The sequence below is a fragment of the Eretmochelys imbricata genome, chromosome 1 (assembly GCF_965152235.1).
Source record: "Eretmochelys imbricata isolate rEreImb1 chromosome 1, rEreImb1.hap1, whole genome shotgun sequence".
Classification (NCBI taxonomy): Eukaryota; Metazoa; Chordata; order Testudines; family Cheloniidae; genus Eretmochelys; species Eretmochelys imbricata.
Window position 1 is genome coordinate 287,855,944 of NC_135572.1, and position 26,937 is coordinate 287,882,880.

The window sequence follows — 26,937 nt, forward strand, 5'->3', positions numbered from 1 at the left end:
TTAATTGTTTAGATCTTGTCTAAGTCCTGAATGCAATGCATAATGCACTGTGTTGTTTTTAAGCTATGTATGGGCTCTCATGCACACAGCTATCCAATGAGTACCAGTGACTGCAAAATTCACTTCGGAATATAAGCAAGAGTCTTCACCTTCTCAAGGGAAGGGGAAAAGCAGTTCCTTTGCTTTACAGGTTAGCAGAGTATCTGCTACATGCAGACTTTCTTACACTTACCTGATAAGCCACCCACGTCCATCTTCTTCAGATTCTTTGCCTCTAGAATGACGACAGTCAACTTGCCAGCAGTAGGCACATAGCGGAGGGAAAAGCAGATATCACCCAACTTCTCTTGCTATGAAAACAAACAAGGAAATGTGCTATTTTTAATCAGTTTAAGTACATTTAAGAAACCAAGCCAAACCATGGACTTCTGAAAGCCCACAAAGTAGGTTAATTGGATTGTATTTCAAACACTTGTTTTAAAATAAAATGTGTAATATTACAGCCTGAGAAATCAGCTTCAAGCTGTTCAGTTTAAAAAGTGGGAAACCTGAACCCAGCTTCAGCAACTCTGTTTTAAGCTCATTGGGCTCTATCCTGTGAGGTGCTGAATGCCCACGGGTTCAATGGGTTTCAATGCAAGTTGCACGAAGCCAGCACCCCACGAGGTCAGGCCTTTAGAGGTTCCACTTGTGCTATAACCCAAAGCAGCAGCATGATAATTTTTGCTCCTCACATGTTTCAGCCTCGGTTGGTTGGTTAGCACTCGTCCAAATAACCATTACATTATTGTCAGTGAAATCATTATTCTTATCGTCATTCTTATCATGCTTTGCCATGCAAACAGAAGCCATTATATGACAAGAAGTTTAGAAAACATGACCTATGAGGAAAAGGTGAGAATTTTGGCATGTTAAGTTTAGAGGACAGAAGGCTGACCGAGGTGCACGATAGCAGTCTTCAAATATGTCAGAAGCTGTTATAAAGAGACAGTCATCAATATTCTCCAGTCCCATCAACACAGGCTTTGGGGGGTTAGGATAGAGTGGGTCTGGCCCTCCAAAATCTATAAACTCAGCACACATCTGCCCCCTGCCTCCACACCACATGCCCAGCTTGAGGAGAAGCCCTGATGTGCACCACATGACGCAATCACAGGCTCCTTCTAGTGCCAAAAGCCAATGGAAGGCAGTGTGGAACTGGGCCCTGGCGAGCACTCTGGGACAGGATGGAACTGCTGCTGCCCAGACTGAACACAGAGCTAGTTGAGCTGGCTCTGCAAGCCCTGGCTCCAGCCCTGCAGGACAGGAGGGAGCCACGGCTGTTGGGGTGAGTGTGGGGCTAGGTGGGCTTGTTCTCCAAGTCCCCGGGGTGAGTGCAGGCCCACTCTCCAACCTCACTTCCTCGTTTTCCCCATGCCGGGCCAGCACAGAGCTGGGCCCAGCCCTGGGGGACAGGAGCCACTACTACCAACATGACTTCTCCCTGATCTCTGTGTAACAGAATATATCAATCTCCATGACCCATACAGTCTTTGGCCTCTTTCTGCTAAGAATGTCAGTTATTGGCTTGAAATGTCCCTTCATTTTTCATGGTGAGCTGCAGTGCTTTGGAAAAATACTTGTAAATATTTGCATCAAGCATGGATATTTGTTCAGCAGGAAAGGAACTGAGACCATCGAATTGCTTCCCATAGGCCTCCATACCACAGTAATGGATGCTCTAAACATGCCATAGAAGGATTTGGCAGGCCACTGAATAGCCACCTGACTAGGCCCACTATGTCCTGGGTCACTCATGGCTCCACCCATGGAACTCTGCCCCTGCACTCTGATCCCCCATCTTTTAGGAGTGTTGGTGGTAGGGGTCCTCTCCCAGTGAGGCATGAACTGTTGCACTGGGGCTCCTTGTCCTCCCAGGGATGGTAGCAGGGCCTTCACTCCCCTAGGGAGCAGAAAGGGTCCCCTCTCTCCTGCAGGAAGTGGCAGTAGTAGGAGACCTCAGTACGTACACTGCAGGCCGGTGAATGCGGGGCAGGCTCACTTTCCAATGCCCCTGTCCTCTCTGGGTAGCTATTAAGTTTTCCTCAGCCCCTCACCCCCAAACAATATTTTCACCCTCTGCCTATGCTCATCAAGGGTAGGACAAGAAGTAATCACCTTGGTTTGCAGCCAGGGAGATTTAGTTTGGTTATTAGGAAAAACTTGCTAGCTATAAGGGTAGCTAAGCACTGGAACACGTTACCTAGGGACGCTGTGGAATCCCCATCCATGGAGATTTTTAAGAACAGGTTAGACAAACGTGTCAGGGATGGTCTAGGTTTTCTTGGTCCTGCCTCAGTGCAGGGGACTGGACTAAATGACCTCTCAAGGTCCCTCCCCGCTCTACATTTCTCTGATTGCAAAAGGGTCTTGTCTCCTTCATATTGTACCAGATTGGATAAGATGGCAGCTTGGGGAAGGGTCACAGTGCTAACCTCCACACATCTTGAGCGCCTGGAGGCACTTCATTTTGCCTTGAGCATCACAACAGACCAGTGGGGAGCCTGCGACCACATCTGTTGCGTTTTGCTGTTAAATATATTCTTTACAGTGATGGCGCTTCAAGGAAGGCTGAATTACTCTCACAATTATGGAAACTTTGTATTAAAAATAAGGACAAATACTTCTGAACTTTAAGATACAAGAAAGATATAAATGAACAAAAACACTGGCCAGAAATGATCATGTGTGTGATTAGATCTGCTATCTCCTCTCATTCACAATGGTGCCTCTGGGGAGTTATCTGTGTTGCTTTAGCAAACAGAAGAATCAGGGTACACTAAACATTTCAATTAGGCATTTCAGACATCACTGCTTCTGTTTCAAACAATGGCACTCCTTTTGGCACATAATCTAATCCCACAGTTAATTTTGGAAGCAAAGAAAAGAACTATCTTTAAAGAAATCTTTCCATCCCACCAATGCATCTTTGCAGTACAATACAAGTCTATTTATTTGACAGATTTTTTGTTTTCTCCAAATTGGCCCATTTTGAAAGTGCAGCTGGTTCCCAAGTTGGAACATGGTGAGGATATTGCAGCTGCCAGTTTTGAAGGAACTAATGGGACAAATCAGAGCCTCAGCTAAGAAAGAGGAGGAACATCACTGAATATTTTTTAAACAGATCCAAAGTGTGCCTGAAATATTACGGACATGTAAAAGAGAGTGTTCGTGTCCTAAGGAGCCTACAATGTAAACCTGCATGCACAGACTCTTACTCTGGCACAAAATCCCACCATAGTCAAGGACAGGGCCTAAATTGGACATAACATAGGAAGACATGACAGCAGATGGAAAGGATGATAATTCGGAAAGATAAGGGAGGCATAAAAAGTAACGATATTATTTGTGTCTATTACCTATGTTTCACATCAGATCTATTTTTAATGATACACGGTTGTATTTTAATTGCATTATTTGGGCAGGTTTAATTTTTGCTTTCCTAAGTAGTGAGTACTTCAGTACATGGAGAGGGAATGAATTCACAATGGCATTGTCATTATCTGACTTGGACAAATGTATTATTTTACCCTCTGTGTAACCCCACTATGACATCCAGAAAAGCCTACCTTATGCTGTAATCATATTTTCCCACACTGGATGGGATTCTGTTAATTTTTGTTCAGTGACAAAGTTGCTGTCTAGCTCTGCAAGTTTGAGTACCACTTTTTAATAACCACAGACTGCCACAAGTCTGCAGGCAGAACTCCTCATAGGAAACAATGGAAAGTCCTGCATAAAAATCAGGTTATACCCCTTAGATAAATATTACATACAAATAACTGTATTAAAAGAACATTTTTAAAGGTTGCAAAGTCAGGAAATGATTTCAGAGCAACTTTATTTCTGGCAACAGCAGTGAAACATCTTACCCGCTTAGCTGCTTTTGAAAAGGCAGCTAGGTACCTATCTTCATCTTTAGGCACTCAGGGTAAAAGTTCTGACAGAGCTTAAATGGCTTAGGAGCATAAGTTCCATTTTTCAAAAGTGACTTTGGCAGTATAATTTCTATTGACTTTCACTGGGATTTAGGCTCCTAAATAACGTAAGTGCTTTTGAAAATATCATCCATAGTGATTAATATATATTTTATATATTTACTTTGCAGTTCTTGTTAAACTTCTCTATCAATACTTCGAATAGGACAGTACCTCCTCTACACCATCATTTCAGAGTCAGCACTCGATATAAACCAGATCCTGCTGTGCGATTTGAACCCATAGCCTTTCAGCGCGGAGACATACATGCTATCCACTCAGCACATACTAAAATGTTACCCCCCAATGCTACATTAAGAACTAGATGGCTTGACTTCAGCAGGGCTCCATTCGGGAGCAGGGGCCTGCCCACATGGTTCTCAATGCAAAATGGCATCCCTCTGGGCTCTGACCTGGCTCCCATACTCTTTAATCTATACACCACAGATATACCAGTGATGGAGTCCAAGAAATTCACATATGCAGATGACATTGCCCTAGCTCTTCAGCATACAAGCCTTCATACTATCAGCTGTACCCTAATCCGAGATATTTGCACAATGGCTGATTATTTCCAACCCTGGAAACTTAGGCCTAACCTGAAAAAAAACATGGTAACTGCTTTCCATCTGAACAATAAATTGGCTAATACCAAACTTGATGTGCAGTTCTGCGGTGAGAGCGTCAACCATGAGGCTAATCCAAAATATCTTTGTGTTATACTGGACTGGAGTTTGATCTTGCGACAACACCTTGAGGACACCTGACCGCGATAAGGAGCCTGCCTTAGCCCCGCTGCACCGCTGACTGGACTTTTAACAGCCCGGTAAGCGGTGCTGAGCAGAGCCGTCAGGGTCCCTTTTCAACTGGGCATTCTGGTCAAAAACTGGATGCCTGGCAACCTAAGTCAGCAGGCACAAACAATGGAGCACGTCATATCTGAGTGTCCCCTTCGTTCTTTTGTCGAGGGGTCTGAAGGACGTTCACCAGCTCAGTGCTGCGGCAATGTGCTGGCTATCAAATTTAGATATAAATTTGTAGTTGGCACTACCTACCCAAGCCATACGAAAAAAGAAAGAATAAGAATGCAGAATCAGGGCTTTAAATAGTGAGAATATCTCTGCATTATGCACCCAGTATTCCTTTAAATCAATTTTTAATTTTCAATTATTCTAAAATTAAGTACAGAACTCAAGAGAGAGCTCCCCTTATAACAAGGAATACCATTTTACCCCAGGTTAGGGGATTTTAATCCTTGATATTCATATAATTCAATAATGCTTTTAGTTTTTAAAAGTTACAGGCACTCATATGCCAACACATTAAATTAGCCTTTTCCAGATTTTTTCGTGGGGTGAACCACATCTTAAAAGACAGATTGTCATGTCTCAAAGACAGACTGTCATGAATTGCCTCTCTTCCCATTCACAATCACGTAAGATCTCTGTGGCAGCTACTACAATTGTTTACATGCAGGAGTAACTTTAGGAAAGCATTTATTTTTAACCTCTTTTCATGCAATTTAGCATCTAGGAAACAAGGAGAAGAAGGCAATACCAAGTGAACAGCTAGTTCACAAATCACCAACAACCATTACATGGACCCTAGTTGGGAAAACTGCACTAACACATGGGCCCATCTAAATGAAAAACTTGAGAAAACAGCTTAGGCACCTCTTTAAAAGCTTGTACACTACCATGCAGTGCACAATTTTTTGTTCAAATCTGTGCTAGTGCATTTCATAAATGCTTCCTACACATCAAAGAAATTGCCTCTGGGGTAAATTATTGCATCTAATTTTTATTCCTAATATGCAGGGCCGGCTCCAGGCACCAGCTTTCCAAGCAGGTGCTTGGGGTGGCAATTGGAATGGGGCCGCAGTCCGAGTCCCGCGGCGGCAATTCGGCGGCGACTGCTTGGGGCGGCAAAATTGGTAGAGCCACCCCGGCTAATATGAACCGTATTGCATCCAATTTTGTATATCTAATGTGTACTGTAATTTATCTGGTAACTTTTTGAAATATTCATCAGCCAAAATACTCTGAGTGGTGGCACTGCTGTGAAGCAATAAAAAGCCATCAGTAGAGGTGTGGTTTTTGTGAGATAATTGCCAACCCCTACAGGGCTACAGGGTACAGATGAGTGCCTCTGGTGGGGTGATTATCTCATGCAAGTGCTTTATTGTCATTTTGAATTTCTTTCAGCTTTATGTATAAATAATTTATTTCAATAAATTACTTTGATCACTGAATGGAAACTTCCAGTTATAGTGTCAGAAACATCCAACTGTGAGGTTCACAGACGTTAACCTATTCTCTTAGAATGTCCAACTGCCAGTCAGGAGGCTCCTTCCATCTAAGCAGCTTGATAATTTCATTACTTTTAAAGAGGCTGCAACTGAGCAGAACAGAAACGAATTCAAGACTTTACCAGATAGCACAGGCACCATTTTTGCTGCTTTACAAAAGGCCAGTTTAAGAGCTATTAAAATAGAAACTGTCTTGCAGAGAAGGCTCTGAGTGGCTCATGCTTTTCTGGTGATTCTCCTCTTGATTCTGCACTTTTGTCTTGGTAAAATAGTTTCCTAATGAGGTATTGAAAAAAAATGCTGTATACACAGATTACTCTCATTCCTGGTGCTTAATCTCTAGGAACAGTGCCCCTCTTTAGCATATAATATTCTTCATACTTTTTATAGAATGATACAAAAAAGTTGATGTTTCTGACATACTTTAAGAAACAAAAAACCCAAAGCAATATTGGGCCTTATCATCTTGTAGCGTGCAGGGCTAAGAGGAGGAGAAAACTACCAGAAAAAGGAGCATTTAAAGGGGCTGCAATGTGGCTTTTGAAAGTTGCAGTTGCAATTCATTGGGTTTGGTGATAGGGTTACATGTTAGATTGGAAGGAGTGGGGAGAAAAGGACTCCTTCGTGTATCATTGTCCCCTGGCCACCCAGCAACATTTCCAGACCGACTTTATGCTGCTCTCGGTAGCATTCATGCCAATCAACACCTTCTAAAACTCTCTGGGAAAAGTGGGGATGGCACAGGGACGGATTAGGTGCTATAAACATATCTCAAGTGAGGATGGAGACCCATGGAGGGGCAGTCTCTCAACTGCACCAAGTTCTGCCAGGTTGGGCCTCATGCTTCACATTGCTGGAAGGCCACCCTCACTCCCTCTGCCCTCAGATCCTTGCAAATCTCTCTTCTTGAGCAGGTAGTAGCTAGGAAACTCCACATGCTGAACCACACAGACCTTCCTTAGTATCTTGTCCTCTCTCATGGTATTTTTTGCAAAAGGGGGATGATGGGCCCATGATGCCAAAGATGTCTCTGTTTCTCTCATGGACACCGAAATCGGAAAGAGGTGCACTGTCTAGAGATGCACTGGGAAGAGTTCAGAATAGAGTTAGTCATAGCATTGAATCTTTTTGGATTTGTCAATCTGTGGAACAACGTGAGCATTACTCAAGCAATGCTGTGTGTGTAATAAATTTTCTTTTCAAAATAAACTCAATCACATCAATAGCAACTGTGCTGGCAAAGCTGCACTGAAAGACAGAAAGTCACTTGGAGGTAATTATTATTCATATGACAAACCAGGAAATCTTCAGAATTGGCTTAACAACAACATAACTATATATTTGCATGGGGCATATTCTGCCACCCTCATTTACACTGAGTAGTATCTTGCCCATGGGCTCATGAACTGCTCTTGGGGAAAGGTGCTTTTCAGTGAGACTAGTAGCACAATTTCCCTCAGCCTTTTTCAAAAAGCTGATTATGGAAATACATATTTATAGACTTTTGAAATGTAGATTATAGACCCTCTAAATATACATTTAGGGACTTTAATGACACAAACACCTGTCAGGTATGGTTTAGATCAGGGGTGGGCAAACGTTTTGGCCCGAAGGCCACATTGGGGTGTGAAACTGTATGGTGGGCCGGGTAGGGAAGGCTGTGCCTCCCCAAACAGCCTGGTCCCCACCCCATCTGCCCCCTCCCACTTCCCGCCCCCTAACTGCCCCCCTCAGAATCCCGACCCCATCCATCCCCTCCTGCTCCTTGTCCCCTGACCACCCCCTCCCAGGACCCCCTGCCCCAAACCACCCTCCCGGGACCCTACCCCCTATTCAACCCCCCCGCTCCCTGTCCCCGGACTACCCCAACCCCTATCCACATCCACGCCCCCTGGGACTCCCACATCCTATCCAACCCCCCCTGTTTCCCGTCCCTTGACAGCCCCCCCGAGAACCTCTGCCCCGCCCAACTGCCCCCTGCTCCGTCCCCTGACTGTCCACTGGGATCCCCTACCCCTTATCCAACCCACCCCCCTCCCACCACCGCTGCACCTCCCCCCTTACCATGCCACTCAGAGCAGCAGGAGCTTGCAGCCCCGCCGCCCGGGCAGACCAAGCCATGCTGCCCACGCTGCGGCGTGGCTGTGTGGGAGAGGGGACCACAGCGGAAGGGACAGAAAGGAGGCAGATGCTAAATGAATAGAGAGAGGGGAGATGGAATCAAAGAGACAAGGTCCAGGAGGTAGGTTTTCAAAACTAGGAGGGCAATTTTGAACTGGAACCTGAAATGGTTGTGTGAATCAGCAGAATTTATTGAAAGTACTAGAAGATCTATCCTAGCTCTGGCTCCTCAGTGAAAAAATGGTAGTCAGGGTTAAACGTGGAAGTAAAGGACTAAATTGGAAGATGCTGTTCATAGTGGTGTAAATTACAAATCTGTGTAATGGAAAGAGCAAAATCTGGTGTAAATTACATGCTGAGCAAGTAGGTGGACATCTGGGTGTAGAAACAGGACTGGGTAAGAAAGGAGGAGGAGCTGCTTTATCTTGTACATTCCAGTTAGTTGCTTTTCCTACTACAATCCTACTCTTCTTACTCCTTTGGCATGTAACTTTCTCACACCTACTGATCTGTTACATACATTCCCTATAGGTTAGAAAGAGCAGAGGGTTCCACCAGTGGTAGGATCTTTTCACAGAGAGGGAAGACAGAGTGTGGGGAGCAGAACTATAGAAATTGGGCTGTTTGTTTATTTTTAAATCCGACTGTACTAATTTATATCACCGGTTACTAGCACATGGCTTCATGGCCTCTCTCTCTTGTCACAAATAACAAAAGCAGTGAAAAGTATGTAGAAAAATAATGGATTCATATTTTGTTAAATGGCCTAATAATTTAATACTCTCCAGTGTATTGGCAAATCAGAGCTGAAGGCAAGTTAGGCAACAACTTGGGCCAATCATTTTGATCACAATATTTATTAGTCATCCTCTGTTAGCCTCCTCCTTTTGGTACTCTTCATTACTTTTAACTGTTTATAGAAAGCACTTTTACTGATGCTTTTTTGAAAAAAAGCAGAAGAAATACGAACAAACACCGTCATTATGAGCTGAAAATACCACTTCATGGTCATCAGTTTAAAAGCTATTACAATCAGCTGCCTCTTGTGGAATGAGAATAAGCTGTGGCTCAAGGCACTTGAAATCAGAGATTAGCAGGATTGTGCACTTCCATTTCGAAACAGGGGCCACGCTACCAAACAGCTTGAGTTCCTAATTAAAAAGGGGAAAAATGTAATTTCTGAATAAATTAGAAGGGTGAAAATGAACTAAAACAAATACCCCAAAAGCATGATGGAATGGCATTTTGTAACTCTCTGCCTACCCCACAAATGCTTGCAGCTGGCTGTTATGCTCTAATGATTGCATCTCATTCTGTTTTGCCACTTGGCTTCTCCTCAGCTCCTGCCTGATCATATTTCTAAATGTCACTCACGTTTATGCAGGCCAATGCACAAAACAAAATTAATTTAACTAAGAATGGCACATTAATATTATTACTTTTGACAGCATGGAAAACTTATTAACTATAGCATGTCACAAGGCTCTTCTCCGAGTGAATAGTCTAAGTACAACATTGAGAGGAAATGTAATACGTTTGAAGGAATTTTTTTTTTGATTACCAGACATTGTAAGAAGTCAAATAGGAATGCTTTCCCATAATTATGGTAAAATTATGTGTCTATTGTAGCCACTCTAAAGATAATCTTTGTCCTATTCTGAGAGGACAAGGGAAGCCATAGTACAGTGCCATTGCTTGATTTAAAGATATCTCTTATAATAAGTATGTGCACATTACTGCTTAGTTAGTACAGTTCTACTATCGAAAGATTGCCTGGGATTCTGAAAGCGACTGTACCAGAGATTTTAGACTGGAGATTGACATTATACCACACATCAGAAAATGTACAAGGCCAGTAGCCAGCCGAGCACTGTAATTAAAATGTTTGGATTCTAAAAGCTTAAGGATACATGTGAACAAAGCTTTATTTTGTACACACAAACCAGCTCCTAGTACATTATTATTTTTTGTATTACAGTAGCACCTAGAGGTCTCAGTCAGGAATCGGTGCTCCACTGTGCTAGGTGCTGTACAAACATGTAGCATCACTAGATTTCCGGACTCAATGACATTACAATCTTGATTAAAGACAAAAGCAAACAGATAGATTAAACAAACCAGTGTTGTGGGGATAAAGGGAAGGGTGGATAGGGTTATAGTAATACAATTATTTATAATTGCTGGTAAATTCTGCAAAATATCCCAACAGCTCTGGCTACATCCATTCCTCCAGCTGTGAAGATTCCAGAAAAAGACTATCAAGAGGTTTTAAAATCCACAAATCCTCCAGCCTCAGTATGTCGTTTAGAATGAAACACCATGCGTGTGTCTGCTTCCAGCACAGCAGGTCCTCCCTAGCTGCACACAAGAAAGCTCTGGTTCAATGTTAAATGTTTAAAAGAACAGCAACTGCAATAAAGAAGGTTTGGGAGCCTGGTAACTAAGGGGTAACTTCCAGCAGAGGGAGAACACTGATACCCTGAGTCCGTTCAAAACTCAAGAAACAGCAGCTGGAGAGCCAGAAGATGGCCAAGAAAATTAAAGAGGATGAAAAGCAAGAAAACAGCATCAAGGAGGCCAAGAAACCTAAAATGGTGTCAATAGGAAAAAAAGAGTATGAAAAAGAGAACAAAGCAAACCATGGAACTTTCAGTACTCTTGGAGCTAAGATGGTGGCGCGCAGCCTGAAAAGGACCAACGCTGCTGGGACTGAGAAACCTGGGAAGGGGGCTTGGCACTGCAAATGAAGAAACCATTATGGATTTAGACACAGCTCTCACAGACATTAGAACATTTTTTAAACTTTATAAATATTGCAGAAGTTGTACACATACTTCATTTAAGGTCTTATTTGTACTGTATGAAGTCCAATAAAGATATTTGAGCAACTCTCTCTTCCACATGACTCTCCAAGCATACTGAGATCATATCAATTTTCTCTCTCCACAAGTTCCATCTGAGCTGTCTGTGGGAGATGGGGTCTCCAGTCACGGATCCAATCTATGGAACTCCCTTTATGGCTGTTTTGGATGCGTGGTGCAATGCAGATTGCTATTAAGATGGGTAACATCTTGATCATTCTGCCCATTCTTTTTCACAACTTCTTCTTTTGTTGGTCAGTTGATTTAAAGGAATGGCTGTTTTTTTTGTAGGAATTAGCTCTAGCTTTCTTTAATTTTATCTGAAGTTTGGACCCTGTCCCATATACTATTTCTGGAGACGAACACTTTAGTAAACTGATGCATAAAATTAGTTCCACTTAATTAACAATTGCATTATTACTTGCTTCTTTTCCAAAAGTATTTTCCCATATATACTTCCTCTGTTTCGTTGCAGCTGTGTCCAATCTAGGAAGGGGGACAATACTTCTGTTTGTGAATAATACCAAGCTACCGTCACTCCTTTTTGATGATATAGTATCAGGGAGAAACTTCCTGACAAAAATGCATTAGGGCAGTGGAATAGGATTGCAAGGAAAGACATGGAACCCCCTTCACATGCAACATATACAACAAGACAGGACCAGAATACTAGCAAACGTACAACAGAGAACAATCCTGCAGCGGCAAGAAATTTGACTGGATAGTCCAATAGGTTATTTCTATCTCTGCCTTCTATGATTCATTTGCTACTTGAAAATTCAAACCTTAACCAGGATCTGGTGACATAAAAGCACATTTATTGTATACCTGTGTGTTCCTGTAGCAATCAGTATCAAATATTAACTGACACTGTTCAGTCAATAATAGATTTAAAAAAAAAATTGGGGTAGCTTTGTCAAATGTCAATGAGATGAAACATCTCCCATTGTAGAAATGGGGCAAAAGCATTAGCTTTGTTACGTATTTGGATAACTCATGCGAATGCTGAGGCTTCTTTAGGAGGGTTTTGATGCACATTGTAATATACAGGTTAATATTCAAAAAAGTAATATGAAAAGTAAGAAAATGAAGGAAATTACATCTACAATTACAAAAAAGAAAACCATAGTTACTAAAGGAAACTTCCTTGTGTGGGGAAATGTACAGCATTTATTTTGTGTGGTATAGCACTTTTAACAATTGGGTCTACAAAAGTGCAAACGAAAATTAGATTAATCAAAATTGATTCAAATGTCCTGCCTTTCATAGAAAACATCATCAGAAGAAATTAATGTTCAGCCTGACTGATTAATATAAAAGCCTAAATGAACCAAAAACGTGCAGTATAATGTGAAACTAATTTCTGGCTTGGGCACTAATACACATAGACAGTCAGGAGAAGTAAGTTCAAGATATTAGGGTACTCAGATGATAATGCATTCAATTTTCTGAACTGGCAGCAAGGCCAGGCATCAACAACAGAGATTCCTCAATGGATTTTAAAAGTTGTTATGGAAGACAAGGAGAGGCAGAACATAAAGAACTGGGTATCAGACTATGTAGAACTTTAGAAGACTACTCGAAGCACTTTAAATTGTACCCACAACTGATTTGGGAGGTAATGGAACACATGTAGCCAGCCATCCAACCCACTTAGAAGGTGGGCTGTCATGTTCTGCACCAACTTTAGCTTCTATAGGTTGGAAGCCCTATAAATTGCACATTACACTAACTCTGCTGGGAAGTGCCATAGGTATAGATTTCTGTGACAAGGTCTGTGTTGAAGAAGAAAGAATGCAGTATCATGGTCAGCCACAAATGAAAAAAAGGCACTCAAGACCACAGCTGCTCTCTGGCATTATTTCTATGTTTGTAAGTGCAGGTGCGATCCTTAAAATGAATCTTCAGGCCCACCAGCATCATCAGGTTAAATCACAGTCAGCTCTCTCCCATCCAGATCCAAATCCTCACTCAGAACTGAGAAGCACAGAGACAGTACAATGTGGATTCAGAAGGAGATCAGAGCTGCATGTCACCTGCATATGGAAGACTGCAGCCCACAATGCCTTGCACTCTGTCCCAGCAGCCAGCAAGGGTAATGGGATGGAACCCCATGGCAATATATATTCTAAAGCCTCTTTAAAGCAGATTTCACTCTACACCATGTCATCTCTGAAGGAAGAAGGAGAGGACCTCTTCATCCATCCTTCTATCCAATCAGAGCACTACAAATGAGTCAACAAAACGTCATGGTCAGTGGCACTAAAGATTGCTAACAGAACTAAATCAATGATCTTGGAGGCTTTATTGGTTTCTTCCACTGTGGCTAGATCAAAAATGACAGATATGTTTCTGTGCCATACCCAGGCCTGCATTTTTAACATACGCACAATGAGAATGCTCTCAGCAGAGAACGATTCACAAAAGTTGGATATCCTGACCAAAGAGCCATCATGAAAGAGCAACAGCACCTCAAAGTACACAGGCTAAAAAGTGCAACTAAGCTATCACTATCCAAATCACATATGCAGAATGATAGTACAATTCAAAAATAGCCAACCAGGATGAGAAGTTAGGAGATCAGTCTAACTTTTACTCCGTTCTCCAATGAGGAGGGGAGGTGGAGGTGTCAATGATTTTAGTGAGCGAGAGAGAAAGTCGAGAAGGGTGTTGGTTTGACCTTCACAGATTAGTTTAGTTCTGAGAGTGATTCCAGTGTGAGAAACCCAGATGATACAGATGGTACTATACAATTCAAATTGTTCTTTACCACCTTTATAAATGTATGTTCTAAATTAATGTACAGAACAGCATTTATATCCATCTTTTGTTTTCTTAAATATTTTCTCTATGAACCCCGTATGTGCTACCTGTGAATATCTGAGAATAATAATTAGTATTATGAATTTATTATTCACCTTGATCTTTTTGACTGAAGTTAAAGACTCGCTATAATCAGTCCTACAAAAATAGATTGCGTGTATGTAACACACACTGCAAAGTCTTAAAACCTAGAGATGTCAGTCTCTTACTAGCATGGCAGGAAGGAATGCATAAAATCCTGAAACAGAAATTAACTGGAAGGGGTTTTTCTACACATTATTATTTATATTTTGTATAACTGATTAGTGCCCAGTCAGGACTAGGGTCTCACTGTGCTAGGTGCTATATAAACACTTAATAAAAGGCTCCCCTCAAAGAATTTATATTCGAATTTAAGACATGATGCAGTCAATGGTCTTTCTAGGGGTACAACAACAACAAATAAGTGTAACAAAGATGAAGGAAAGGGGAAAGAAAGTATGAGAGTTATAGCAATAAGGACACATGATTACAGAGACCAGTTATGTGCATAACTAGATGGATCCAAAACAGTTTTTAAGATACAAAATAGGTATTAGTAATCCCTACAGGCTTTCCATCTCTCACAGAAAGTAAATAGGAAGGGGCCAACGGAAACATGACAATATCATACACTAACTTCTTGTAATCTAACCTTTTAAAATGGTACAGTAATTGACAGTAAAAGCCCAACACACAACGGTTTACAATACTGTGCTGTGTTTTAGACTATAGCTGCAATTTTTTTAAAAAAGGCAATTCGTGCTACCAGTACCTACCATAGCTACAGTATGAAGTCCTTCAGCTGCCAGTTAAGCAAGATGTTAAACTAAACTGAAACACAAAAGGCTCTGAAAAGAGGCTAAATGGTTACTATGGTAATCAATGACATGGTCTAAATTGGTGTTTAAGAACTGCCAGAAAAAAGAAAATGAAGAAAATGACTAATTTCCCTTTTTCATGGACTACTACTCCCAAACCTTTGTCTTAACCTTTTCAAAAATGCATTTTTATGAAGCTTCTGGAAAGCTCTAGTTCTCCACAGAGAGGACACAGCATGGATAGCAGGAACACTGCAACACCAATGTGCCTCAATTTTTTATTTTTTTTTTTGAGTGGGCCAATTTCTCCAGTATGAAAGCTGGTGTTTCCTCATGTCTATTACAATGCAGATCTCCATGCTGAGAGACTGCCAAACAAGGTCGCCAATTATTGACACCTATGATGGGGTATGATACTATTTAGATACAAATATCTGGCTCATGAACTCAGTTCATCTAACAGCAATCAGATAATGACTTTGGTCACTTACTGACGTGGGGCCAGAATCTAACCACACCCTGCATGGGTTTGTGGGGAAAGGCATGGAGCTCCCATTTCTTCTTGGACTCTTGTTAAGGGAGATGACCAGAATCCTTTTGAGGAATGCAGTTTCTGCTTCTGGACAGTACATCGCAGACATTGGTTGTCTAAATAAGGCTGGGAAAGAGGGACGCAGGCAAACCCGTAGACACAAAACAAGGGACACATATCCACTGCCCCTCTGCATCAGCCACCAGATGTAACAGAGCACAGTGTGTGCTGAAATCTCCTCCAGGGTGCCAGAGCTGCTGTCACAATGTGTGCACACCAGGAGACCCCAAAAGAAATTGCAGCTGAGTAGACCAGAATTCCCCCTGCAGCTCCACAGCAAGACACCTGTCTAAAGCCCTCTCCCATGCATCTCCACCATAGAGGGAAGAATCTTTCTCTTGAACTGGATTTCAACCAATGTAAATGATTGGCCTACCAATCATCTGAACTAAAGACCTCAAGGTAATTGGCTGGCAGACCACTGCCTGCCGCTTAGCAATCCACGCACTCTGTAAACCTTTTAGAAAGAATTAGCTGAGATCATTTTGACCTCTCCCACCTTGTTTCTAAGAAGCTTATAGAAAAAACTGTATAACATTCCTTTCCAAATGCCATAGCATGTTAAACATTCAAGTTTAGTGAACCTGAATTATCTATTTCGTCTATTCTCTGTCCTGTACTTCAACATGAAAAAAAATGAATTTGTTTAATAAAAAAAAAAAAAGCAAAGTTTCTCTCTGCTATTCGTACCTTTCTTGTTGTAACTCCATTTTGCTCCACTGACCTTCTGCACACTTGTCAGGAATGTACTCTGTCTGGTATTATTCGTTGTCAGGAATGTACTCTACCTGGTATACTTTTTTTTTGTATATTGATTGGTAAAAGAGGTTTTAACACTAGCTGCAAATATATCGATGCAGGGAAGAACTTTTTCAGCAGATTAGGTCGAGATGCATTTCTACGTGTGGAAGTCAAATGGGTAATTAACTTGTTTCTGACAAATAAGAAACACATGGGTTTCTGACCTCAGAACACACTCTGTTTAGCCTGCTACCCAGAAACAGAAAGGCCCCAAAGAGGCAGATTTTAATACCACCGCGGAATATTTGGTTTCTTTTCTACTGTCTTTGCTGGTATGCTTAATGGCTGTATCTCCATATAATCTGAGGTGAATCTAGACTCACAAATTGGCTTTTGTTCCCTTTTGATTTCAATGAGCCAATTAAATCCCTCATTTATGTCATAAAAATGCCCATGACCACCATATGCACATTTCTTTCCAGAGCGGGCGTACAGAAAGAGGATGCTATTTCAAGGAAGGTGTGTGGTAGGATTACCAACAGCATGAATGTGAAGGCCCTGAAGGAAATATATAGTTCTGCAAATCCTGAAACAAAAGTTCCAAGCAGCAGCGTTTACCCCCCTATTCATCTCAGTGGGGTGTTATCTCTGAAGTTAAAACATTTCATGGTGCAAATTTCCTGGTAAACAGCAACTAATTTAAGTGATGGTGATTTTAACATCCAGCTAAGATGCTTTTTCCACAAACCTAATCTGCCTCGCAGGTTCCAAAAGCCCCAATTGTCCCCTATCTCTCCGGGTGAGAAATGCTATAACACAGCATGGTGCATTGATAATACAAAATTCTGCACCACCATGACAATTTTAAAAATGTAAAATAATTTTAATATGTAATTAAACACCACAGTGGAAAACACAGAAGTTCATTTTCATATTCAGTTAAATAAAAACTTCAATTTTAAAAAATGTGCCTGGCACGGTGGACAGCATCTCCATAGGGATAATGATACTTTCCTTTGTAAAGCACTATATACAGAGCTATGTAAGAGCCAAATATTATTCTTAGAGATGGAAAAGGCCTATTAGATCATTTGCCCATCTTTTATATAACAGAAAATGACTGGTGAAGTGAACTGCTCTTTGTATAAATGACCTTAACTCTCGCTTACAGAGTTTCTGCACCGGGCATTCAACAGACTAGATGGCTTAATTGGCATCTTCCATCTTTAATTTCTATGAAGCTTGCTTGAGTGTTAAAATAAGAAGTCCCCCCTTGAAGCCCAACTTCTATCTCCTCATCTTCAGGTACTGATGGTCCTCAACACAGCAGAACCACTGTGTATGGAAGGGGAAGGATACCAGTAGTCCACACAAAAAAATCTCTGCAGTGGGTGCTGGCAGCTCTTCTCCCCAGGGAAGGGAGTTATTAGGGTTGTGGAATTTACTCCAGGCCTTAATGGCTCTGCTCCTGCTCTGCTGTCCAGGAGGAAGATTCTCTCCTTCCCCCCACAGAGATCCCAATCAGCCAGTTGAGTTCCTTGGACTGGTCATTGGGGCTGCATCTGGGCCTAAGTGCAAATATTGTTAAAATGTCCAAAGGAAAACAAATTAATCATGTGCAGTAAATGAAGGTGACATTCAAAAAGATTCACAAAGCAATAAGCATTAAGGAGGTCTCTCTGGTCCACTGTACTGGAGTGTTAACATCCACATGACGCATATAAAGTTAGTGGAAACAACAACATCTGGTCTATGCCACAGAGGAGCAAACTCCTTTCAACACCTTTTTTTCTACATTCTCTGCCCAAAATTTTACATGCCAGAGTTGGTGCAGGAAAACAGTCCTTCCATCAATTCCACTTTCCAGTCACGTGAGCCTGAAGAATACGTTATATCAGCAGCAATTATGCACAAAGATAGCAGGAGTAAGGTAAAATGGATTCTGGGCATGTAGTTCATGCGTAATGGACTGCTCAATATCAGGCAATCATTGAGCAGAGTGACCCTGTTCTTTAAAACTCGCATAGTGCATAACAAATCCTTATATAGAGACTTTTGTCTTTCAAGGGCTTTACAGCATTAACTTATTAATCATCCTTTCCCAAGAGAGATGGAAAAAGATGGCATTCAAATTTGACTGGGTCATAAGAGTAGAAGGAAGCTTCTAATATCTCATTAAATCCTCACCCTCTGACTTCTTCTGAGATACTTTTAGGAAGAGGCTGAGAAGCACAGAAGAAGTTTGTGGACAAAAAAGGAGGCTAACTGCTCATCAGATGCTTTTCTCCTCTGTGATTGTACTGTTCATTAAAATGTAGTGCAACAACTGAATTCTATGTAAAGGGCGATAAAACAGGATCTTCATGCTAAAGTCGATTGAGGTCACTTAGGTGACTCTTTCAAAGTGATTGCTCAGGACTGCTATTAACACACTTTGGAATACATCTTACTTCAGGGTCATAATTTAAAACATTATGAGCATTTCAGCATCTGACTTCACGTCTACTTAATTGCCAATTTATCTATAATTCCACTTAGTAACAAGTTGTTAGGACCCAAAAAACCTAATTGATGTAGTAAGCAAATAAATTACATGATATTCCTCATATAATGGATATTATAAATGAACGGACTATATACGGATTTTGCTTTTCAATGATGAACATTCTGCAGTTATTATATGTGGAATATGCTATAAAATGTCGCTGCAGTAATCTAACATAATTACATTTGTCCATACAATTTTGGCCAGTTCCTTAGGATTTTATCCTATTTTTATCATGTTTGGTTGTAATTAGTAGACGAGGTTGCTGTACCATGCTCATGAGCACTAACAAGACATAGGCCTGGGTCCACTGCTGTACATCTAGCCTAGGTAAACTCTACTCTTGTCTTTGTAGTGGCAGTCTTGTAGGTAGTAACGCTGAAGCAAAGGATGGTGTTTGATGTGCACATTTGAAGCTAAAACCCAGATTGATTCAGAATCAGTGCTAGAACCTGAGCTGTAGAAGCTGTAAGGATTCAGAACGCTAGAACCCAGGTCTTCAGGTGGCTGACTTTTCCACTCCACCACCCGGCAGCCATCACAGAGCTGTGATTAAAGCACTATAAACTGTGGGCAACTAAGCACCTCAGGAAGTGCTGCACACAGAAGACCCAACTGACAGCATGCCCCATGACCTCTGATGGGTCCAGGTGCACTATTCAAACATAGAATAAGTTTCAGGAAACTGTCTGTGCAACTTGGCAGTATCTGGCCTGTTGCTACCACAGACCCACCTATTGTTCTGTACTTTGGACCCTGGCTCTGTTCTCCAGCTCTGACTCTTGGCTTGATCCCTGGCTCCAGCTACAATTTCTGACTAGACCCCGACTCTAGTGCCAACTGTTCGTTTGACTGTCAGCTCCTGACTCCTGGTTCTACCCACTAGGCCAGACTCCCCATGATCTGGTCATGACAGGAGCAAGTTGAAAGGTATTATTATTTGCATGGATGCATGCAGTAGAAGTTTGCTATTAGCCTACCAAACCAGTCTCTCTCGCTCTCTTTTTCCTCAATTACAAAATATCCAGACTCCTTGTATCTTCATATAAAGTAGACTACCATTATTTTAAAATGTTTCCTCATTTGTAAGTAGAAAACAGTATTTTGGGAATATCCTAAGATCCTAAATCAATGCAGGCTGTTCAAATCCTGAGGGCGCAGCCCCTTAATCTTTGGAGAGAAGAACAGGGCACCAAACATAAGTTATTCTGTCCTCAGAGCAAGCTCTGCCAGAGATTCTCCTGAGTCAGGTCTTGCCATTAGGCTGTTTGGTATCATCACTGCAGAGTTAGGGAGCAGATTGTAGCATTGCTGATAGCTAAATGCCAAGAAATAGAAAATATAAAACAAGGAAATGTCCTGCAAAATAAATCTCTCCAAACCATTTACAGATTTCTCTCTGTTGTTCTTGGAGAGATTTAGGTTCCAGAATTAGCATAAGCAATGAAGTTTTTCTGAATCAGGCTCAACATAAGACTCTTTGGATGAAATCCATTGCATAGAACCCAAATAACTGGGTTAGGTGGGCTTATCTTCCTTGCAGTTATAACCCAAGTGTTGCCCGCAACTTGAGTCCTATCCACACACACACAAACCTGTAACTTGAGCCTGGTGGAACTTTTAATTCAAGTTGGCTAGCCCACTGTGAGCACAGGCTACAGCCTGAATTAGCACAACTCACCAGCTGCTAGTACAACCACTCTTTGCCATAATCCAAGCACTCTGTGTAGCTCAAGGATTAATTTTCACTCAGATTAGGTTAACTCAAGAGGAGTCAACTTGAATTAACTCTGCAGTGAAGAGGTAGCCATAAATGTGAGTGGTTTAAGAAGTGAAATCCAACCCCTATAACATGGGGCAAGAGGTGGGGGGTAAATACTGGTTATCAACATAAGGAAAGAAGTTCAGAATTGCCTTTCCCCTTGTCATTGATCTCACCCAAGGGGACGGGTGGGGAAGGACTGTTCCCGCACCACAATTCCACGTGCAGAGGAGACCCTCTGCATGCTAATTTCCCCCTACTAGGTGAAAGGGAACCTTGGCTAAGCCTCTCACTGACACTTTTAACAACACAGTTCAGAAAACACCTTTACTATATTAACTACATCCAGATATCTCCTGGCTTGTTCCTTGAATTCCTGCTTACCTCTCTTCTTACTACATTTTGAAAACATTATATGGTGCTATAAGGGAGGTACATTATGACACTTTTGTTTGCAAAACACAATACAGTATCACGCTAAACTGCATTGTATTGCACTGCACTTTGCATAAATTGGTTAGTAAAGAACCCGTAAGTGATTTTAGACTAGTGAATGTTTTCAAAAAACTCTTATGCAATCACTATAGCATTATTATCCTCATCTGAATAAGTCCTTTAGAATCTAAATGGAGAATAACAAAATCCATTCTGAGGAGACTGTGTGCAAGGCTCATCTTTCAGAGATCTACTAAGAACAGTGCAAAATCCAATATTCTTAAACAAAGAGCTCTTCTCTTCTAGTCTTTGGAGGTTTGTATAAGTCTGTCATGGGTGTGGGAAAGGAGAGGGGGGAGCAAGGTGGAAGTAAGGTCTGAGTCTATTGCGTGAAAATGCTTACCTATCAAATGCATCACAGTTTGCACAACAACCCTCCCCTCATTCAAATCACTCCTAAAATCCCACTTTTTCCATGATGTCCACAAGAAATGAGTTTAGAATAATTAACGACAACAACAAAAATGCCACAACTGGCACGGGTGCCGTGATAGCTTTGTATACTGCAGTGCTGTCTATTGTCAAAAGAACAACTCTCTAACATTAAGAAATCTAAACTTAATCTAAGCCTTCAGCTAACCTAAACAATGATAATTTTCCACATTTATTGGAAACTCACATGAATAGATGTGGCATATAATCAGAGATATAAAAAGAAATTGGAAATTTACTATTGGAATGTATTTAGTGGTTGGATTCAATCATCCACAAGACAAAATACTTTTATGCAGTAGGAAATTTTTCCATGTCAAATTGCCTAATGGTTATAAAAGGAAATCGCCACATAATAATAGTTGGAAACCAAACCAAACTAGATTATACACAAATGGAAATTCTCCTCTGTACATATGATACCTGGAATATAGCCAGGAGCGATTAGGCAGCAATAGAGAAGAGAATTAAGCTTAAAATGAATGAGAAATGGGAATTATTTGGTCTTTTGATGTATGTGTTTGAGATTTAGGGACCTGATTTTCAAAGGGACAGAAGCCCTGAGCTATGCACAATTGTACATCTGACCTGCATGCATAGCAGCTATTATCTTTATTTGTTATTCATATTGTGATCACATCTAGAAACACCAATCAGGATCAGTTCCACATCATGCTTGGTGCCATACAAACTTAGGGTAGCACCAAAGACCTTGCAATCAAATTTGAAACTGCTTCAGTGAGTGAATATAATTAACAAAGAGAGAAGAATAGAGGGAGGATGAGGGAAATGATTCATTCTTGGGGTTATTTACCCTAGCTCCAGGCATCTGGGGAAAACATTCTTGGGGGGCGGTGTTGAACCAGCTCTGCCTGGATCCTGCAGCAGTGGTTCCTGTCCTGTGTGGCTGGGTCTGGCTCCCTGCTCCAGCCCACTGCCTCTTGCCATTCCTGGGTTTAGAGGAACCTGTCACAGCATCACCAATATGCATGTCTGTGTACAGGCGGGGCCCTCCCACGGCTATGCTGTCCTGTTCCCTTCCTGGCCCTGGTGCTGCTGGACATGGAGCTTCACCTATTGAGCTGGGCCTGCACCTGGGTGGGGTGGTTTAGGAAATGACATGTTGACAAATATCTTTCCACCATGCCATTAAGGGTTTGATTCTGGAAAAAGCTGAGCACTCTCAGCCCACTGATGGGAGTGGAGGACACTTAGTATCTTGCAGGAGTCTTCACCTTGCAGGATCAAACCACAATGGAAGAAGGTAGGGCAATGAGATAAGAGACCAAGTGAATAAATAGGGAGGGGCAATGTTGTAAGAGGCTTTACATGTGAGGGCAAAAACTTAAATGTGAACTGGTGGGAACCAATGAAGGGACCATTAGTTAGCACAATGCTCATGCAAATATGGTATCTGTATGTGCACATGGCCAGTTAGATGTCTAACTTCTATGCGTACATACAAATACCACATTTGTCAGTGCAATTGTGGCCACTGCATTTACAAATAAAGTGCATTATTACATGCAGCCCTAGGCTTTTGCCCTTTTCAAAATTAAGTCCACAATGTACTTTACATGAATTATAATATTTATTAACTTCCAAATTCAGGAACAATCTATGTTTTTAATTAATTAGCTTCACCTTTAATAAAAAGCCAGGCTCCAGTCAAGTCAGAAGTCTGCTGTGCAAGTATTTGACTGACAAGGGTAGCATGCCCTGTAGAACATCTGTCTGTAGCAACTTTAACATCATTGTGTATTAGCAGTGTGTGAACTTTACCAAAGAACAGAGGGACTAAGTCAAATATTACTGCAGACATAACAGTCTGTTGAACAGGTACTTTCCATCTGTCACATTACAAGCTAAACCCAGCACTAACCTGTATTATTTTACTGGCTGTCTGCACATGAGAATAATAGTTTGTTTAAAAGGTTAAGTTTTTGTTAAAGAGGTAAAGGTTCAAATACTTTTCATGCATCATTTGGCTTATTTTATGCTTTTTGAGGTGCAGTGGTGTGAGACACCAGTACTGTCTGATTGTAGCTTTTATTGTGACAAAATAGAAGTCATGAGATAGTGAAGTAAAAATCTGATTCCTTGGCATTCATGACACTTACTACAGATTGGAGTGATCAAATACACACTGGTTTAACGTTTTCTGACTCTCCTGTGTGCACAGATTTTAAAGAAGAGTTACCCAGGATCAGGCCCTCTTCGGGTAATATGATTCACATATTTCTTTTGATCTTTGCTTTAAGAGCGGGATAGAAATATGCCACAATACACGGCTACTAATGTTACATACTTTTTTAGTAAGAGAAACCTACGAAAGATGTGACGACCAGGAAAATGCCACAGAAAAAAATCTAAATGCAGCAGTGACTTTCAAATGAGTATACACCAGAAAAACAGAAACCTGTTGGCAGATACAGTCATCAAAAGCTAACACAGAAAAGGCAGAGTGTGAAATACATAACTGAAGATCTGAGAAGACACTGGTGATGAAGATACAAAGAGGGAAGGAAGAAAATTTAAACCAATATATTGTTGAGAACAGGGGTCTTGAATCCAGTATTCAGCTTTTCTTCACATGGATTGGGGAAGGATTTTATCCAGAGGTTGCCCCTCTAATCATAGAAAACAAGGTTGGAATCTAAAGCAATTTTTGGCTAAACTAGACAATAAGGAAATCAGACTCAGATTCATTCTAGCCTCGCCAGAAAACTGTAACATGCTGTACATTCTGTCTATTATGAGTGGGAAGCTATTTATTATCTGATAATCAAAATGAAAACTAATGTAAAATTTAAGAAAAAATGTTCTCATGATAAGCAAAATGTGGATATGCTGGTCTGAACAACACTGCAGAATGAACATTTAGTCATTAAATATTTCTAAAGAGTGCTATATGTGTACATAGCACTTTAGATAGCAAATTATTATAAATGTCCTTCTCCGAAGCTGACTGTGACAAAACAGATCTTTAGAGACAGCAAAAGGCAAGGGAGAGAATAATATTATGGTACAGTACAGTTCATTCCAATGCATGCTTTTTTAATACATCGTTTTTATCACTGAATACTGTTTGAATTGTTACATGATAACAACAATCTAGCATGTTAAAACCAACATCTTCCCTCACAATTTGATGCATAGAGATACAAATTCTCAAATGTATGTTTCACTATTAACCGCAGGGGCAAATCACTCTCACTATTCAACTGCAAATGAGGGTGCAAATGTTGTGGGTGCAACTTGCACCCACTCAAGAGAAAGGTCACCTTTTTAAGTCTGTCCCACAACATAGTGCCTAAACTGTCACAAATGATTGGAAGCAGGGGGTAACAAGGTATAATGCACCATGAAAATCTTCTGATAGCAATACATGTTTACAAGATGGTTTAGTTCCATCAAGCTATGGAAAGGTTTATCAGGCTAACTTGAGAAATATTGATAGGTTTCTTGCTATAAGTCAATTCCCACTTACTAGTTTGACTGTTTCCCCAGCCGATGATAAAAGTATGCAGCCAAAAAGATGACAATTGTTTTTCCTACCTCTTCCTTCTCAGCACTTTGCAAATCCCGCCACTCCTCAGTCACATGACCAAAGTCCACTGTGTTCATGGCCACCTTATATTCCCCAATGATATCATGTTTGGAGAAACGATCAAAGTCGTATACTGCCATCACTAAGGTTTTTCCACCCAGTTCGGAGTACGGCACCTATAAAGAAGAAAAAATGACAAGCTCTCTAGCTCAGACAATAAAGATGGGTTCACCGCAATGCAAATAAATTTCTTTGGTTTACCAGCTGTCATCCTGGGTAGAATGAACTGGAGGAAAATTATGAGGTATATATTTTTGTAGTCACCTGATGCAGTTTCCTGAGACCAGGATATGGTACTCAATAGAACAATGTGGCAGCTCACTTATCACTCTCCAGTTTTTGCCTTCTGTCCTCAAACATTATTTTGTGTGTGTGGTGAAACTGAAACTGGAGGCCTGTTATTTGCCCCAAAGATACATGAGCTTTTAATACTGCAGTATGGTTTCTGCCAATAAATCATACTGTCAACACTCAGAAAAGAGTAGCCCAGAGACTGATGAGAAACTACAGAACTGACTTACTGCATCTGACACAAGGTAATTAGAGACTAGATAGTCTTCTTACATGGTAACTATTTATTACCTATCCAGGTATATTTTTTCAACATTATACCTTTCACACCATAGATACTAAGGTTCATTCTAAGACACAGTATATGGTTAGAAATTGCAGAGGCAACAGGCCAAGTCCTTACTAATTCTCCAGCTGTTCTGATGGGTATGGGACAGATGCTCTGGGTTAGGATCTTTATTAGACACATTTTTAATATTCGGGGTAAGTGATGCTGTTCAGGTAAGCTACACTTGAGTAGCTGGCTAGAAAAGCCTAATTAAAATTGTTGGAACTTGCACTGAAGGCTTGGTCAATTTTAATAAATTCTCTATATTTTGTTAGAGTTTAGATGGTTACCATATGCTTCAGTAAACTTTTCTCTAGTAATTTTCTCTATAAAAAGGGAAACCATAGCATGGCACAATATTTGGCCACATGAATAAGTAAATGTTCTAGTCTATTGAGCTCTGGGTCTTCAAATATTATGTGACTATTTGGCTTTCACTTGCTTTTTAATATATTGACTGCCCCGATGGCATTTAACCTTTAGTCAAAAAGTGTTATAGAAAAATTACACAGAATATTTCAAGTTAAGGACCTGATCCTGCTTCTGCTAAAGTCTATGACAATTTCAATGGCAACAGGCCCGTGCATTAACATGATACAAACACAACAGCAAAATGTATTTTGAATACTGTAAATTAGTTCTGTAATGAGTGCTTTTTAAATGGCGCAGGAGGTTTAAAACTTTTCTTACTGTATGTTTAAGTACATTTACGCTTGTCTTTACAGCAATATTAAAATTAAGTTCCTGAACACACACGTGTCTTAAAGTGTCCCTTTTCATAAATTTATATTCACTGTGCATTAGACTTAATGTACCCTATCAATTTGGAAAGGTATATTAGCCATTATTTAATTTTTATCTTCAGTAACTTTAGGCACTGTATTTTGTTAAAGTGTAGTTTATTCAAATACATTTTAAAAGAAGATTTGGCAACAATGCCACCTCCTCTTCCCCTCCTGCTTCAGAGGCTGGGAGGGTTTGTCTGGACCAGCAGGGCAAAGAAAACCCTTGGGCTCTTTATGGATTGCTTCCTCTCATTTCCTTCTTTCTCTGAGGGTTTTAGGAGGCAGGTTCTGCTGCTGATTGGTTAGGAGAGATGGGAAACAAAGTAAGTCTATTGGCTCCTTCACTCATAAGAGGAAGGTTTATAAGCCCTTCCCCCTGCTCAGGATG

The 26,937-nt window shown here is 40.9% G+C and overlaps 1 protein-coding gene across 2 annotated transcripts in view; it reads right to left on the reverse strand.

Annotated features, from left to right (window-relative positions):
* Positions 1–26,937, reverse strand: part of SYT1 (synaptotagmin 1) — a 176,173-nt gene that overhangs the window by 83,507 nt on the left and 65,729 nt on the right. For both annotated transcript variants that reach the window (XM_077807721.1, XM_077807720.1), the window contains exons 5-6: positions 25,094–25,261; positions 233–350 (exon numbers count right to left, since the gene is read on the reverse strand). In XM_077807721.1, the coding sequence (XP_077663847.1) occupies positions 233–350; positions 25,094–25,261 (286 nt within the window). The remainder of the gene's footprint in view (positions 1–232; positions 351–25,093; positions 25,262–26,937) is intronic.